At 36.4% G+C, this 17,178-nt stretch overlaps 1 protein-coding gene across 2 annotated transcripts in view; it reads right to left on the bottom strand.

Moving 5' to 3' along the window:
- LOC144446794 (dedicator of cytokinesis protein 7-like) overlaps nucleotides 1-17,178 on the bottom strand; it is a 35,610-nt gene that overhangs the window by 12,127 nt on the left and 6,305 nt on the right. The window contains exons 8-29 of one of the 2 annotated variants that reach the window (XM_078136629.1): nucleotides 16,255-16,479; nucleotides 15,623-15,782; nucleotides 15,184-15,395; nucleotides 14,506-14,599; nucleotides 13,534-13,696; nucleotides 12,909-13,026; nucleotides 11,826-12,038; nucleotides 11,336-11,437; nucleotides 10,853-10,939; nucleotides 9,908-10,124; nucleotides 9,366-9,533; nucleotides 7,722-7,993; nucleotides 6,752-6,847; nucleotides 6,073-6,213; nucleotides 5,126-5,239; nucleotides 4,570-4,880; nucleotides 3,825-4,140; nucleotides 2,954-3,139; nucleotides 2,147-2,285; nucleotides 1,294-1,384; nucleotides 507-600; nucleotides 1-18 (exon numbers count right to left, since the gene is read on the bottom strand). The exon at nucleotides 1-18 is cut by the window's left edge and continues 117 nt beyond it. In XM_078136629.1, the coding sequence (XP_077992755.1) occupies nucleotides 1-18; nucleotides 507-600; nucleotides 1,294-1,384; nucleotides 2,147-2,285; nucleotides 2,954-3,139; nucleotides 3,825-4,140; nucleotides 4,570-4,880; nucleotides 5,126-5,239; nucleotides 6,073-6,213; nucleotides 6,752-6,847; nucleotides 7,722-7,993; nucleotides 9,366-9,533; nucleotides 9,908-10,124; nucleotides 10,853-10,939; nucleotides 11,336-11,437; nucleotides 11,826-12,038; nucleotides 12,909-13,026; nucleotides 13,534-13,696; nucleotides 14,506-14,599; nucleotides 15,184-15,395; nucleotides 15,623-15,782; nucleotides 16,255-16,479 (3,537 nt within the window). The remainder of the gene's footprint in view (nucleotides 19-506; nucleotides 601-1,293; nucleotides 1,385-2,146; nucleotides 2,286-2,953; nucleotides 3,140-3,824; nucleotides 4,141-4,569; nucleotides 4,881-5,125; nucleotides 5,240-6,072; nucleotides 6,214-6,751; nucleotides 6,848-7,721; nucleotides 7,994-9,365; nucleotides 9,534-9,907; nucleotides 10,125-10,852; nucleotides 10,940-11,335; nucleotides 11,438-11,825; nucleotides 12,039-12,908; nucleotides 13,027-13,533; nucleotides 13,697-14,505; nucleotides 14,600-15,183; nucleotides 15,396-15,622; nucleotides 15,783-16,254; nucleotides 16,480-17,178) is intronic. The other variant, XM_078136630.1, reaches the window with a different exon arrangement.

The raw sequence follows: 17,178 nt of genomic DNA, 5'->3' as shown, positions 1-17,178 counted from the left end.
CTCATTTGACATGATCACCTGAAATTAAAGACATACATACAGGATAGTTAATGTCATACTACTCCCAAAACACTGCCCTCTAGATTCTGTAAATTGTCACTTGACATGATCACCGGACACACACACATACAAGTTAGTTGGTGTATTAGCTTGGCCACTAGGGGAGATATTCATACACAGGATTACGACTGGAATTGTGGGACCAAAAATTTTATTATAAGCTTAATTTTAAAATACCCCTTTCTAAGGATTTCATAGTAAATGTCACTGGTATTCTCAGCTTGCTCAAAATGATACACTGTGTTTGTTTTCAATGGTGTAATGTAACACTCATGAAGTTACATGCACTTTGCATACTGTCTCTATGACTACCATGCAATTGTCATCCATGAGGAAAACTCCTCTGCATTTTTCTGAGATCTGGTGTATCCTTCCTTCCAATCGAAAAATGTCTTCAAAATCTATGACTAAAATATGGCATATTAGGATTGTTCCTTGATACATACCTGTACAATCAATTCCAGTGTATCTAAAACAATCATGTTGACTTCAGTAGCGAGATTACTTTCGAGCAGTGCATCTGCCTCTACATCCCTCGGCCTAAAAAAAAGTACAGAAATACTTAATTGGTCCTGTGGTAGGGTCAGAAGATATCATTTTGGGTGGTACAGTTGAAAGTGCATTGCATCATTGAGTGGTATGAGGCTAGCAGGCTGTACCCTTTTTATATTTTGTGTATTCTCTTCGAATTCCTGGGCATAGCCATATGTAGTCTAGAGTTCTAAACTGGTACAGTATTACGTATTAAAAACTTCTTTAGAAAGGTCAAAAACGTTACTGTATCAAATGAATATCAATGAGCGATGACGACAGCCTGTCTGTTTGTGATGGATTACTTCTGACATGCGCCCTTTGCACTTTGTTCACTACAGGGGAGCACCACAATTTAACATCTTTCATAACCGTCTTGACTAGACTGGTATTTATAATGAAGTTATTAATATGTTACACTGTACCAATTTAGAACTCTAGACTAAAGCCATATGATAAATCAATTATAATCTGATATCCCCTACTCGTTAATTTGTATCACCATTCATACCATCTCAAAATAGTGACACGATTTTTAGACAAGCGTAATAGTGACACTTGTCTTACGACTCCCGCCACTATGTGTAAATATCACTCATGATGATACGAATGAACAAACATAGAGGTGATATCGGGTAATAATAACCTCACACTATTGGATATTACAAACATCACATAATTTACTGCACAACTTCAACTTACTCAGAAGAATCATTCTGTTTCCATGTTTGAGTCTGATCCTTTCTCCATCTTAGCTTTTCACCTGTACCACCAGGGGTAAAATTTGGTCGATCTGTAAAAAAAAATAAAATAATGTCAATGCCATTGTAGTACAACTGGCCATGATGCTATTACTTTGCATTACACCATTTTGAAAAAAAGACACCCAATGTAAAGTTGATCCAATGGATTTTATTGAAGTTTTGACCAAAAATCCTATATTTCAAACTTATTTGACGTTATGATTTTAACATCAATATAGCCAATGCACCATAATCAATAACAAGTTTCCAAGTTCAAAACTTTTCACCAAAAATCACATGTTTAATCCTATTTGCATTTCAATGTTGCAGTCTTCTTGTAAACCAGAAATGTGAAGATCACATGCTGGTCTAGCATGGAATCTGGTCATGTCGGGAAATTGCTCTCACTTTCTCCCGATCACACACCTGGCATTTTGCTAATGGCCTTCAGGTATGGCTAGAAAACAGGCATGAATTCTTGTTGGATTTTTAATAATTCCCACTGTGAGAAAACGTCAATAACCTTGCCATCTAGTGAAAACCTACTCAGAGGGCAGTACAATGTAAAAATGATTATCATATTCAACGTCACTGCAGGAAATCGTAATCTATTTTTTAGGTTTGAATATATGGCCATTATAGGAAAATTCATAGCAAAATGCCAGGGGTGGTAGGAGAACTGTGAGAGTAAAATGCCCACACCAACTGACTTCTAGGTTACACTGGTCTCTTTGCATCTAAATGTTGTAATCATCTTGTAAACAAGCAATGTGCAGATAATATGCTGGCCATTGTAACTATTAGACATATACCTGTCCACTGTTTACTTCTTCTCTGTATCATATCCATTCTAGCACCTGATGTTCCTAAGATGGCTTCTTCTAATTTAGCCTTGACATCAACTGACTTCTTAAATGACATTCTGGCCTGAGCTGTTAGATTCTTCTTTCCCTGTAATACAATACCTAGACTGTTTACAATCACAAGATTTAACACAGAGAAAGGCATGAAAACAAATTATACGAAAACAATTTTTTTTTTACTTCATGGTGAGGTGAGGATGGGGAAGGGAGTGTCTGAAACATGATATGGCTACAAGAAATTAATTCCCTCAATCATTTCAGTTTTATGAATTATGACCACCTATCTTGTCAAATGAAAGTGAAGAGAAGAGATTTTCACACCCCATCTAGGTGGTACATTTTGTGGGGGGGGGGGGATGTGTTGACAATTGGACATGTAAAACTATTCCAAATTACAGTTGTGAGTAACACTCCCTTATCTCAATCTATTTGGTTGTCATAATTTGTTTTTTTTTAATACTTACAATCTTACAATAAAGGAATTACAATTATTTCTTATCCTGTACATGTTTTATATTTACATCTCAGTGTTTGTTATTTTCCTGTCTTTGGCGTCTTTATAGAGATTCCTGGGTAAGACGAAAATTTAGCTATTAAACCCAGGTTATTAGTATGATCTTAATCCTCTTTGAATAACAGAAATGTGTTTTTATAATTATGTCTTTTCTCACTTTTCTCCCTACATATTCACCCATATAAAAAATCATTACATCTATGATGCAGGTATCAGCTTGAACTGGAAAGTGTCATTTTTACCTTGTACTCAAACAGAGAAACAGAGAAATACAAGACATCCAATAACTGCTGCATTCTAGAAGGTGAAAATTCACACCACCATTGGTGTAAAATCTTGGGATCGACACTCTTGGCAACCCATAGGAAACACATAAGTAGGTTGCGAGTTGACAGCTGATCCAACATTGTGGGTACATAGTTTGGTCTCTGTAGAGAAAAACCAAACGTTGTTACATTTTGTACATTTATTAATACGGTTTTCGGTGGCCGAGTGATTAGACCACTTCCCTAGCCTCTTTACCACTGTGGTCGAGGTTTGACCCCATTCAGGGTTTTATCAAATTTACCACACTGTAAGTAAGAAGGGCGTCGTTCAGTTTGACTCTACTGAACAACTCAGGTTCTCCCCAGGTACTCCGGTTTCCTCCTTCATTAACACTGTTAATGTTATGCATCAAAACTAAGAGTTTACAATAAATTGTCACACATAATGAAGAGGTCAAATTTTTCATTTTTCAGTAACTGAAATGTGATACGACTACAATAAGAACACTACTGTGGATAATTTTGACCAGCAACCCAATATGGAGATGTCAGTGAAAAATATCAAATTTTCATCAATTTTGGACCATTTTGCCATTGATCTGACATTGATTTTGGCACTTTTAGATCTATTTTTACTTTGTTTGTGATAGTCATAAATAACAATAATCTTGATTTTTATATAACACTTTCCCACTCTGTGCTCAAAGTAACATACAATTATACCCCTGGTATGGATCTGTAGGGTCGGTCCTATAACCTTGAGATTCAAAGCTGGCCACCCTAACTATTTGACCATCAAGGTGGCTTCCTATGGTCATAACTAGACTAGTACCAAAGATAGACTGACCTGTACAGTGGTTGCCTTAGACGACACAGAACTAGTTCGGGAGTAAAAACCAGTACCGGAGATCGCCTGCATGGCAATAGCTGGAATGATTGGTAGATCACTGTCGACATCCAGCATTACTGATGGGGGTCGTTTGGCTGGATCCAGAGTACCATCATGTAACTGTGGTAGTACATCAATCACGATACCAATGATAGGGAGATATAGTGATGCTACTCTAGCACGGTATTCACAGTCTGCATAACGTGCATCTGTGTCATGGCAGGCTAACAGATTGGATATGGTGTCGACTGATTTACGATGTAAAGTGGGATTACTGGAAAGGAACATAAGAAAATGGTGTCAGTGTCAATGTGATACTTCAAACACATCTAACAAAGTTCATTCAACTATTTACCAATACATCTTGGAACCGGCAACAGGTCTATTTTTTGTAAAGTTTGAGTTCTGGAGACTTATTTCATAAATACTTATAAGACTCCTAATACTTATCACCTTACAATAAAACAAACATAAATATTAATTAATGCTTTGGTATTACATATGCATGTCTGCTGACTCTCATGTGTCAATGCATGACCATGGCAAGGACCTCCACTTGGTAATGAAAGAGGAACAAGTTTCACAGATTTTGGACAATCTGATGTAATGTAAATGATGTAACATCATGGAATGACTCTCAAGAATCCAAAGTTTACAAAAGTATATTTCTTGCAGTGACTTTCTCCTTTAAATTCCAACTTACTGTTGTGTCTGAAGTATATAGGCCAGATCGCTAAGTAACAACCCTGTCAAGAAATGCTGTTGTCTGAAATCTGGCGACAACTCGGCCATACAACATCTTTGGTCTGTCAGAGTGTTGGACGACAAGTAGGAACTCTGAGACGTAGAGCTGGAGATTGATGGACAGGGTGACGATGCTGGAGACACCAATGGGTACTGCAGTGGCAAGTTTATTGTCACATAGTGTTCATGGCTACTGATGATGCGTAGAAACTCTTGTTTCAATGTAGCTAAGCTGGTCGGATCAGCAAGTCTAGCTATGCGGCTTGATATCTGTAATAGTAATCAAGAATTCAACATCAAGACACAGATTAGTGATTCAATATAATAAAGTATCATTCAGCTACGAGTCATTACTTCGTAGTCCATTTACTTACACTGCAACCATTTTCAAAAGAATCATCATGCAGAGGCCAAATAACTTACAAAGTTTAAAATCATTTTGTGTTTAAATGGATCCTATTTGACAGACTTTGACAGCAATAAAAATATTGTAAGGTTATAAATTGCTCACTCACCTCTTTACAATATATCTGAATCCATCCAAAGACATAGGTGACATCCATCAGAGAAAACAGATCAGTCAGGAAAAATGCAAGACTTGAATTCACACATTGGCTAAAGCGGAAATCCTATGACAGGAGTGGAAAAAAGATGATGAAGAGAGTAGTTATATTCCATGTAGCAATCTTGTATTACAAGGTACATTCACTTGTAGATGACACGTGACTGTGAGCAAATGTCATGAAGAAAATTTGTATCTCAATAACACCTTACTTCAATTTTCTAATAATGGAGTACAATGTTTACAATGTTATCATTTGTTAATGAAAAATGCATGTCAAATTAAAACATGCTGTAAGTTAGATAATGAATTATCATTGATAATACATCGTTCCCACTCTGTGCTCAAAGTAAATTACAATTATTACCCCTGGTATGGATCTATAGCGGCACAACAGCCCTTTATACTTCCTCAACTCCCTGGGGAGCATACAATCCATTGTGACCTCTGTATAGCACATAGGTTTAAGGCATTCAAATTGAAACCTCTCTCCTACCAGGTCCCCAATTATACAGCTGGGTTGACTGGGATATTAAATTGTAGGTTGAACACAGATTGACAGACACACATGTACATACAGACAGACAGACAGACAGACAGACAGACAGACACAGACAGCCAGACAGACAGACAGACACAGACACAAACAGCCAGACAGACAGACACAGGCAGACAGACAGACAGACAGACAGACAGACAGACAGACAGACAGACAGACAGAGACATACATACAGACAGACAGACAGACATACATACATACATACATACATACAGACATACATACATACATACATACATACATACATAGACACAGACAGACAGACATACAGACAGACATACAGACAGACAGTCATACAGACAGACATGGGCTATTCCTACAGCCCCTCTTAATAGTCTTACCTTATTGTACCTTGAAATGATATCAGTAGTTACTGAATGAACAATGGTTTGTACGTCATCAAGGAAACGTGATGGAAATCTGTGTTGGCGGTGAACAGACAATTGGCCAGTTGTTGATACATATAGAGCCATGCTTTTCACCTGGAAAGAGAGCAAATTAGCAAGTTTAGAATCTACTATTATTTGTCCGGGCTGAAAAAGAGCTACTACAACAGTACCAAGTCTGTGATATAAGTAGATGTCATTTCCTAAAATTTTTCTTCGTTCAGCCAAAATACGAGTGACCTAAGGGGTGCTTGTCACTACGTGGCAATAGACAAGTAGTGACAACCCTTAGGTCACGAGTATTTTCAGGCTGAATGAAGAAAAATATTGGTGAATGACATAATTATACCAGTGCCAGAAATATCAAAGAAAAATTGGGGAAAGTAATGGCAATTTTGAATATTTTAACTCATATTTCGAACACAGCAGAACCAGTGACGTAGACACGTGCTGTCATGAAGTACAACAACCAGAGTATATATTCCATATTTTTTGTTCTAAATGGCTCGTGCATGGTATAAGTAGGACATAAATGTGTACACAAGGTTTCATCTTCTCTTTATCTTGACATGCACATTTCTTTAAAATAAGGACAGAGTTTTATTTCAAGGATGAGTGATAAGCGGTCACTTACCATCATTTCAAATATGAACCAAGAATGTGCCAAGGCTGTCTCTTTGATTGAACCACTGCATACAACCATTTGTAAGGCTAACTCTTCATGTACTAACTGTAAAACATACATGCACAGAGAAATTACTTAGAATACATCAAAGGTATTCATTTTCATTCTGAACAGAATCAACAAAATCTGCATATTAAATCTTCTTGGTTCTGAGACAAAATACAAGAACAACATAGTATATAATTTGTATCTTGAGTCATTTACAGTTTTTTTAATAAAGAAAAAACCTCAATCTAAACTGTTAACCCCTTCAATACTGAAAACATTCCCGCCAAAATTGTTTGGACAAAATTCTTGTTTTATGTAAGTTTTTGGCATATATCAACTTCATTTTAGACTGGAATTAAAGAAATGTTACTTCCTAATAAAGTAATATTATTGTAATTATGAAAATATTCATATAAATTGGGTCCCCATATTATTTAAAACTCGTCTCTAGTCATGAAAGGGTTAACACAGGTGTTGGCAGAAAACTAAAAATTGGTCTCCAAGTTTGCTTCCACATTCCCTTTATATTGAGAGACAATGTTCATATTATGTTATGTTATGTTACAACTAAAAAGAGATGTGTACATAATTATATTGTTCCTGCCCTTGACTTTGTCTGTAGACATCTGTACATCTGTGTACACGTATGTCAAGGGAATTTGTAGCTTAAAGGCCCAGTTCGAATGAGGACTAAAATGTATGTATTAAAATCAGTTATCTAGCAAAGCTTAGAAAAAGTTGGTGTACAACAAAAGAATGATCATATGTAATCCTTACAGCTTCACAGGATCATAAGATAACACTAATGCAAGAACCCAGGATTGAAACCATGGTCTTCGAGGTGTGTGGAGGGGGTGGTCTGTCCCCTAAAGATGAAATAACATTACTGTGAGTCAGTTTAGATGATTTCTACATCTGACAACATACTAACCTTTCTACATGGCAGTCTACCGCCAAGTCCTTGCACGGGTACATTTCCCATTCCAGTCTCTGCATACGAAGTTCTATTAGCAGCTCTCATCATTGGACCTCCTCTGTCGTATCGCCCCATCGTTGCCAAGTTGTAAAAATCACTGTCTTGAGAGGTAGGAGTGACTGCCAAGTCAGGATTACTACTACTCAGTGAGCGGTTGGATAGATTTAAATTCAGTGTGGTCGGTCTGGCTAAGTTGCCATACTCTGGACTCATACCAGGTGATGATGCTAGGTATGTCGAGATGATGAAATGAAACGATGAAATTGACATGAGGAGAGAAGACGACAGTTTGCAAAAGTACAACTTCTGACATCAGACTGTTGACGAACTGATCTTGTTACAAACAGGGAAAGTAAACAACTGAATTGGATTAATAAAACCTGGCATAGCATGTTGGAAGTACAGATTACATGCGATCAAGTAATCCTTGCATCCATCATTTGATAAGAACAGTTTAATGACCACTTTACATAATAGTTCGTGGTCACAAATTTCCCCTGACATTTCATGTACACATAAAGAGGCCATACAACTGTTCTTATCAAACCATGAAGTGTAAACACAAGTCTCTGCAGTTCTAACCTGCTGTGCCAAGTGTTACCAATCCAATTCACTTGTTTACTTTCCCTGTCTGTAACAGGTTCCGTTCGTTCATGGTCTGATGTCGGCAGTTGTATTGGTGAATGCAAATAGATGTGAAAGTGACACAATAGAAAAAGCTATAGAAAAAGTTGGTCCAGAATAAAAGAATGCTCATATGAAATCCCTATGGCTCCAATGATGAAATATCACCAATTTGAAAAGCTTGGATAAGTTTTCATTGTTGTTTAGCATATAATATATTTCTCTAATTTCATACTATTTAAGTTTCATATTGCATTTAACATACATGTAATGGATGTGACAATACCAAACCAATTTTGTGAAATTAACAGAAAACACCACTCCCGGAAATGAAGATGTTTTTCATAACGTTTGGGTTCTGGAGAGTCATTATATGATTCATACACGTTTCATGCAATTGCCAAGAAATGCAAAATTGAAAGTTGCTTCACATTCATTGTCCTAGCAGTGGTCCAGTGTTTCCTTCCTGGGAGTTAGCAGGCATGTATATGTATTAGATGAGCAGTAAATATTAATGATTCCTACAAGCATATTACCTTCAGAGAAATAAATGTATTGTTCATCCAATACATATGCATATCTGCTACCATAAGGCAACATGGGACCACTGCTAAGGCAGATGAGGATGAAGCTAAATTTCAAATTGATGTTTCTTGGCAATTCTGGGTACCCGAAATGGAATATTACTGCTTTGGCACATCATGAAAATAATGCATATTCGATTTCTTGTCCGACACCATAACTTCTGCCCCATGCACTTCACATGCATTCCTATAGGTGCACATGAGAATAAGTCAACCTTCTTGTTCTATTTTGGCCCTCTAGCATGAGTAAAATGCTATTGCAGGTACCCAGAGTTGTGAAATTTATGAGATTTGAAATCATGCGAACCCAAAGTGTATGAGATTTTAAAAAAAATACCTTTATTTCCTGGAGTCATGTTCCCCTTGAAACTATATTTGCATACATACTTACCAGGACTGAATTGATGAGTTGAGTCCTGCTGGGGTGCAGTAAAAGCATACTGAATATAACTTGCTAAGAGATCATTTCGTCCGTGGACATCTAGATTTCCACCCAACATATTATGAATCCTGGCTACAACATTACATAACGCTTCAAATGTACACTGTCCAACATTGGCTGTAAAGTTAAAAAAAAAAAAAAGATAAAATATCACAAACAGTTAAATTATTAAGCCATTAAAGTTGCAGCAAATTCAACTAGTGACATGACACTCCGTCTGACTTTGTGTCAAATTACCATCCATAGTTATTATATTACACGTACTCTCGTATCTTTTCTGAACTGTATATTTTGTGTTGTATAAGCTCTTTGGGACTGTAGCCTTCATTGCAAATGAACTATCTATCTACTTGATATTACTCTCAGACTGGTAATTGAGCCTTCGGTTTACTAAGATAGACACGTTTCAGCAAATAAAACATGTGAATTTTAAGTCAAAACGAAGTCAAGATTGTGAAAAATATTTACAACTGGGTGAGGAAATCACTTACCAACTTGTCCTGCAATGATTGGTGGTTTGACTAGTAATGTTATTAATTTGTTGAGTGTGATATGTAGGAAACTGATTAATGGTTCAAATGCGGCATTTTTCAGATTATTGATAGATTTCTTCAGCTCCATTTCCATGTTATTTTCACCGATAGAACGAGGTATCCGACTATCATCTACAGCATGGCATAAACTTAGAAACCGATCTAGGCAATCATCCTACAAGACAATCAAGACGATGTGATTAGACCAAATGTGATGTGGTGTGATGTGATGTGGTGTGATCTGATGTGATGTGGTGTTATCTGATGTGATATGATTTGATGTGATGTGACGTGGTGTGTTGTGTTGTGATCTGATGTGGTGTGATGTGATTTGATGTGATGAGAAGTGATTTGACATGATGTGGTGCGATATGATGTGGTGTGGTGTGTTATGTTGTGATCTGATGTGGTGTGGTATGATCTGATGTGATGTGATGTGATGTGATTTGACGTGATGTGGTGTGGTGTGATATGGTGTGGTGTGAAGTGATGTAATGTGATGTGATGTGTTGTTATGTGGTGTGGTGTGGTGTGGTGTTATCTGATGTGATATGTGATGTGGTGTGGTGTGGTGTAATGTAGTGTGGCGCAATGTGCTATGACATGATGTGATGCTATGTGATGTGAGTAGTGTGGTGTACAGCAATGTGCATGATGGTCCTACACTTTCTTTCCGCCTAGCTTTGATTTGATTATTTCAACACACATAATATGTATTATAAAACAATAGCCTCAGAGTATACTATATAATATCAAATGCTTTTGATGTGGTGTATTCTGCCCTATTTTCACTTGCTGGTAAACTGCATCACTCATAAAAATAACTTCTGTATGCCTAACTGTCCATCGTAAGACTAAGGGGGGGGGGGGGGGGGGGGGTTCTGTCATAATATAATATCTTACCTGTGTGTGAATTGATGATACTGCAGAGAATGCTACGTTAAACAAGCCTTTATGGCCATCAACCCATCTCATACCTGGTAGTTGAACCTACATAAATGATAAAAACATACATGTTATAAAAAGACAATACATGATTGTATTAACTCACTGTTATAAAAGGTAGCCTAAATACAGTCTGCATCATTTTTCTTGGTAGTTATATGTTTATTACATATTCTGTTATTCATGCTACTAAATTTTTAGTTATGTGAATCTGACGACATACATTTCATATTGTAACTTAATACCTAAGTCCTTCATCAGTTGATAGACATTATACGACAAGTTTCAAAAACAAGTTAATACTGTATGTGAGCAATTTGTAAACTGACTTTAGCTGCAAATAATGTGGATTAGATCTGGCATGTCCTGTGTTGTTTACAGGTAGAAAGATTTCACTACAAACTACCAGGTGTGTGATAAAACTTGAAATGTAATACTAACCTCTGGTGACAGCATAAAATAATTATTTGGTGGTTTCTCTACCGATACTGGCAAACAGAATTCACCCATATGAAGTCTACCATCATGTAATGCAGGTACCCACTGAAAGTAATAAAACATTTAATTTAGTAGCCTTACAAGTCCTAGTTTCTAGAAATAAAAGTATGTTTATTGTGTCAAGTTCATTTACTAGTATTTTCCTACAGTGAACATGGTACTGGGCAGCCATATTGGAGTTGGTTGCCATATTGGATTCGGTAGCCATATTGGATTCCAAAAATGTCTTACTTTTGATATCACTTTGACCTCTATTTTAAAAATTTGTACAGTGATCCAATTAATTTTATTTTAACCGAAAATGGGTTTAAATTTACTTGAACAGAGCAAAGCAAAAGTTTATGATATTTTTATTTGAGAAATGCATTCTATGTTACAAAGAAAATTTATTTGTAAATGAAGAATAACATGAGATCTGATCTTTGAATCTTACCGTGTAACCAATGGGTGTTTCTACAGGAGAGTTGTCTTGTTTACGTTGACAACTAATGTGGTAGAAAGTAAACAGGATATGATGTTGGTCTGTTAAACTGGCAGGCAGTCTGATCTTGACCTCTTCATAAAAATCAGGACATTTACTGTGATAAGTTACAGAGGTATAGGCTTCCGTAGCAAATGGTGCACAGTTGGACTTTCCAAATATCACCTGTAAAGACATAATTGGCAACAATGCTTACACCATAATATGATGAAATTGCTATCGTTACAGATTTGTTTAGTTGACCCTGTTTTCATTTCTATAATCATTCACAAGACACTATTGATGTAGACTGCGTACATTGGTAAAAGTATACACTACATGTACGCTGTGAACAAGTTTTATCGGTAGGTGCACTGCATACATTATTGCATACTTGTAAGTTGTATGCAAATGAGTACAGGACCATTTATGTACTGCACAAAATCACGTGAATGCTGAGTTGCACTTATAAAAGAAAATTTGCACTTTTTGATAAACTTATTTCATAAGAACAGAACCACATCAGGCTAAAAATTAACCTTTTCCTTCTATAGTCCAAGTGGACTACATCATTTTCCAAAATTGGTAGCCCAAGGTTGGTGACCATGTCCCTTACGTGTATTCCTATTCCTAAGCTGAAATCAGTGGACCCCATGTTATGTTATTAAAATATTTTCATGTCTGTAAATCTTCCCTCTTCTACATACTCACAAAATAAGCAGTAGCCTGAGTGGGCTAACAGCTGTAAATTATGGTAACCCTATGACACAAATTGGTAGTCTGGGGACACTGGACTACCATTAATTTTGAGCTCTACCCATGATACATGCATGCTACTATACCAGGATATCTGCACTCATCTCTTATGCTTGTGGTGTTTTACTGCCAAAGAATACTTAACAAGTACTTATACAAGTACCCCCACAAAGTATGCCACACTGGTACTGTGATGTTATGTTCTTATGGGTTCTGTTATATTCCCACCTAGTAGTCATACACTTTTAAATCAATTGTGATTTCTTTGTTATCCTCCCTCTACAGTGTACATATACTTACAGGTAAGGCATCTTTAGGGTCATCTCCAGACATGAACTGTACCTTGACAGCAATGTTACGAGCAGAACCAGTACGGTTAGAGAAATTAAGAGCTTGTGGATACACATACAATATATTTCTGTAGTAGAGAACCAAAATAACATCAATGACATATTATCCCATTTATCAACACCACACATGAAATACAGTGAACCAGTGTTAAATCACTGCAGAGGGTTGATGTCAAGTCTGCTACTCTTTAGGCTTGTCACTTAGTGCAAGAGTTGTTGACATAACATGGCGACACTAAAGCATGTTGAAAATTGAAAGATACATGTATGGAAATGCTTCTCTTGTTACCTTCACTGGTAATCTTTATAACATAGAGGGACAAGAAACTATCCTAGGCTCTCATATTAATAGTGTTATCCTACAAGTTGAGCCATAAGGAGTATAGTATATAATCATTCTAAGACTTTTGTTCAAGATCAACTTTTTAATAGCTCTGCCAGACAACTATTCTTAACACCTAAATTTTAATCCTAATTGGAACTATGCATTTAAAAGTCCAATGGAGGGGGGGGGGAACAGCCAAACTGAGCAAGTGTTCTCTGAAAGCTTGGGAATTAATTGAGAGAAGACTTACTTGTATGTAGTATTTGGTACAAAGACTTCTCTAGAAGGAATCTCCTGTACTTCTCGAGTAGGTCTTCCTCTCATATCAGGATAGGGATCTACTTGTTGCAGTTCTGGTGTAAGGCAGTATGGAAGGTTCTCTGGCATTGGTGATATGTCTAATTTTAATGTTCCTGTTTTAAATATGAAATAAAACAATAACCTTTCATTTTAGGCTGAGACTAGAAGCATGCTCTCATGCGAAGAATCATGTTTTTCAACCAAAATCACACTTTTGGTGTGATCATTTTCATTTGAACAATTTGTCATCTACACACCCCAAGTGAAGTCCTTACCACAATTTCTCATCTACACACCCCAAGTCCCTACCACATACCAAGACAATTGGCCTGGCAGTTTTTGACAGCTTCAGACCCACACACATACACATCTGCATTTCTATTTAACAGACATTCCTTGATCCAAAATAATAATGCGGTCAGTGGTCTGCATTATGGACAAAGATTTTTTCTAGAGACCCTTCTTATCAAGACATCAGATTAACTGGTCAGCATTTCTATGTTCTTTATGGGATTATAAAGAACAAACAATTTGTATGGAACTAACAATTCATATAACACTTGGACATAACTCAAGAAAGTGCTAGAATAAACTAAGCCAACAATTTTTGAGTTTAAAATAAGTTTTTGGACCAAAAATCCCTTTCTTACACCATTACTTATTTATTTTTACATTTTGCCTTGAACAATTGTTCAACTAGACACTTAAAGTGACATATCATTGAAGTCAGCTATGCAGCAATCCTTAGGGAATTAGTGCTATACTAGTGTAACAGTTCCTTGCAAACTCAGCTGACTCTCAGCTGATTTTCCTACATTTTTTTCCATGAATACATGTCACAAATGCAATGTCAGCTGACTGTAATACTTATCAGGAATACATTTCACAAATGCAACAATGGCTAACTTTACTCTTGACTTACCAGGAATACATTTCAGTCTTTTCAAAATTGATGTTGGTTTCTTCAAGTCTGCCAAAAACCTGAACAGATCTTCATCTGTCAATTTATCAGCTTCCTGTAGAAGATGCACAGTAAACAGAGAAAACATACTCATTATTGTGATATTTTTAGTATGTTCACCTGATATATTAGTTCATGCTATTCAACCTTTAACGAAATGAAATGTCCATACTTTTCCTCTGACGTTGTCATTCTATGGTACAGTTCCAGTGTCATATAACCTAGATATTTTCACTAGTACTAGAAAGTGCTGCGAATTTAGATTCTTGAGCTAGTTCAAAAAGACTAATATTTTACTACTTACCAGACTGGTACATTGTGTTTATGTACAAGAAGGCATTTTAATCGCTACTTATTTTTGCAATTTTGTTTCTAGCAAAATAAGTGAAAATTAGTCTTTAGTGAAAATGTCCAGGTTTACAGTATATATGTACTACTGTCACACAAATTCAACTACAGAGATCGATAGGAAATGGTCAAATTTCTGAACATGTATCATTTCCTAGCAATGTCAGGGGTTTCCTGATTCTTATGTCACATACAACATGTTGGCATTTACACAGTATGTATTTTTGAATACGGCTAAAGCACATTTTTAAAATAAATGCTGCAACTACACTTGTACTTTTGGCAGTTTACCTGTTTAAAGAAGCTTGACACCGTCAATGTAACTGGTCTAAATGTAGCAAGGTTAGATGTATCTTCTTCAGTTCTCAACTTCCTTTCTGACCCATTTCTTTTCAATGAACCCGTTCCATCTAATTTTCTTGGTAAAGACCCTGTATCACCAGCCTTAGTTCGACGCAGACTTCCAGTGTCGTATGCACTCGCACTACTGGCACGCCGATCAACTACAGAACAATAGAAAATGGGTAAATTAAAAAACACATAATCTGATTTTCTATCAATATTCAAGGGTTCTTGCACCTAACTATAAGATACATGTTTGCATTGGCATACTATTTCGATTACGTATTTATTTGATAATGTAACTGTCAAAACCATGTGAATCTTTTCTCTGCACAGTAGTAAAAAGAAATACATGTTCTAAATTTAAGGCCAGGTCACTCTGTCTTACCTTCTTTAAAGTCCTTTTCTGAGAATGATGGATCTCTATCAAGACTACCAGCACCATTCACTATATTCATAAGATGAATAGCAGTCCATGCAAACGGCATTCTGTATTTCCCTAATTTCTCACAGTAATATTTGGCATTGGTTTTAATCTTCTCTTCTTGCTGTTGACAAAATATAAACAATAAAACTTAATTCTCTCTAATATTCCAACTATTTTTCTATGTTCAGCAGGAGAAAATACAATGTATAACATGGTTGTGGATAGCTCAGACCTTTCTAAGTTATTTTATCACATTGTCAAGTTTTACATGTTCCCGAGGATATTTTGAGATTTATTCTCAGGCCATTCTACTTACCAATTATTGTTCTTCTTTTACTGTACACTAGTGATAGCTTTTGCTGAAATTATTCCCTATAGATTTCATGGTTTTTATAGTTTCAACTGTTTACTTTTCTACCAATAAACAATGTGATTACTTGAGTGCTTCTACACCCCAACAGTACACAACACCTCTATAATTGTTTACTTGGGGTTTCAAATTGTCTGTGTTTACAACAAAACTGTCTTTTCCCATCAGAGAAATGCAACATCAACCCCATTTCCAGTGTACAACATGGTACATGTCTTCTCACCTTGGTACTGTCAAATTCCTTCATGTATGGCTCAGCACATTCCGTAATATCACCCTGTTGAAGTACTTTCTCTAACTTGACAACTAGGAAGACATCACTAGATGGGTAAGTTAGCGAGAATATACAGGATCTACTGACAGTCAGTATATCGGGATATGATACATGTGGTTTCAGCATTGCACGTAAGTGATCGGCATTTAAATCAAAAAAGAAATTCTCCGATATCTGTAGAAGAATACAGAGGGGTTAGAAACAATTATATCATGCACAAGCCAAGCTGAACAAAAATACAGAATTTATACCCTGGTCTTTCTACATCACAACGCGTGTCTATGTCATGACAATGCACGTCCTCATCATTGGTTCTGCTGTCTTCGAAATATGAGTCAAAACATTAAAAATTGCCATTACTTCCCTGATTTTTCTTTAATATTACTGGCGCTGGTATACATGTAATTATGTTATTCTCCTATGTTTTTCCTCATTTAGCCGGAAAATACTTGTGAAAAAAGTTTTTTGCCTCTACTCCTCTATGAACTCATAGTGATAAGGCCCCTTAAGTCACTCATATTTTCCTTGGCTGAACAAAGAAAAATCTTGGGGAACAATATCTAATTTGTACTTAGGGTACATTACGCAAGTACACATGTTCACTTGCATCAGTGCATGCACATTCTATTGGTGTTTGCAGTTGGGTGCAATACTGAATACTGCTATGCAAATGAGCAACCTGTCACATGACCATTCCATGTACACAAAGTCAAAACATTCATACAACCAACACAGTTATACTTTTTTTATCAAATTTTATATTTTGGATGACCATATATAAAATAATACATGACACAGAATCCTGTGGTGCTTGAATGCCAGTAGGAGCTCTCATGCTTGCAGCATTTACTACTAACTACACTTTCAGTTGCA

This window comes from Glandiceps talaboti, chromosome 15 (genome assembly GCF_964340395.1).
Source record: "Glandiceps talaboti chromosome 15, keGlaTala1.1, whole genome shotgun sequence".
In the NCBI taxonomy this organism is placed as follows: domain Eukaryota; kingdom Metazoa; phylum Hemichordata; class Enteropneusta; family Spengelidae; genus Glandiceps; species Glandiceps talaboti.
Note: the sequence above shows the minus strand (reverse complement) of the source record. Positions and strands in the feature narration are given on the sequence as shown.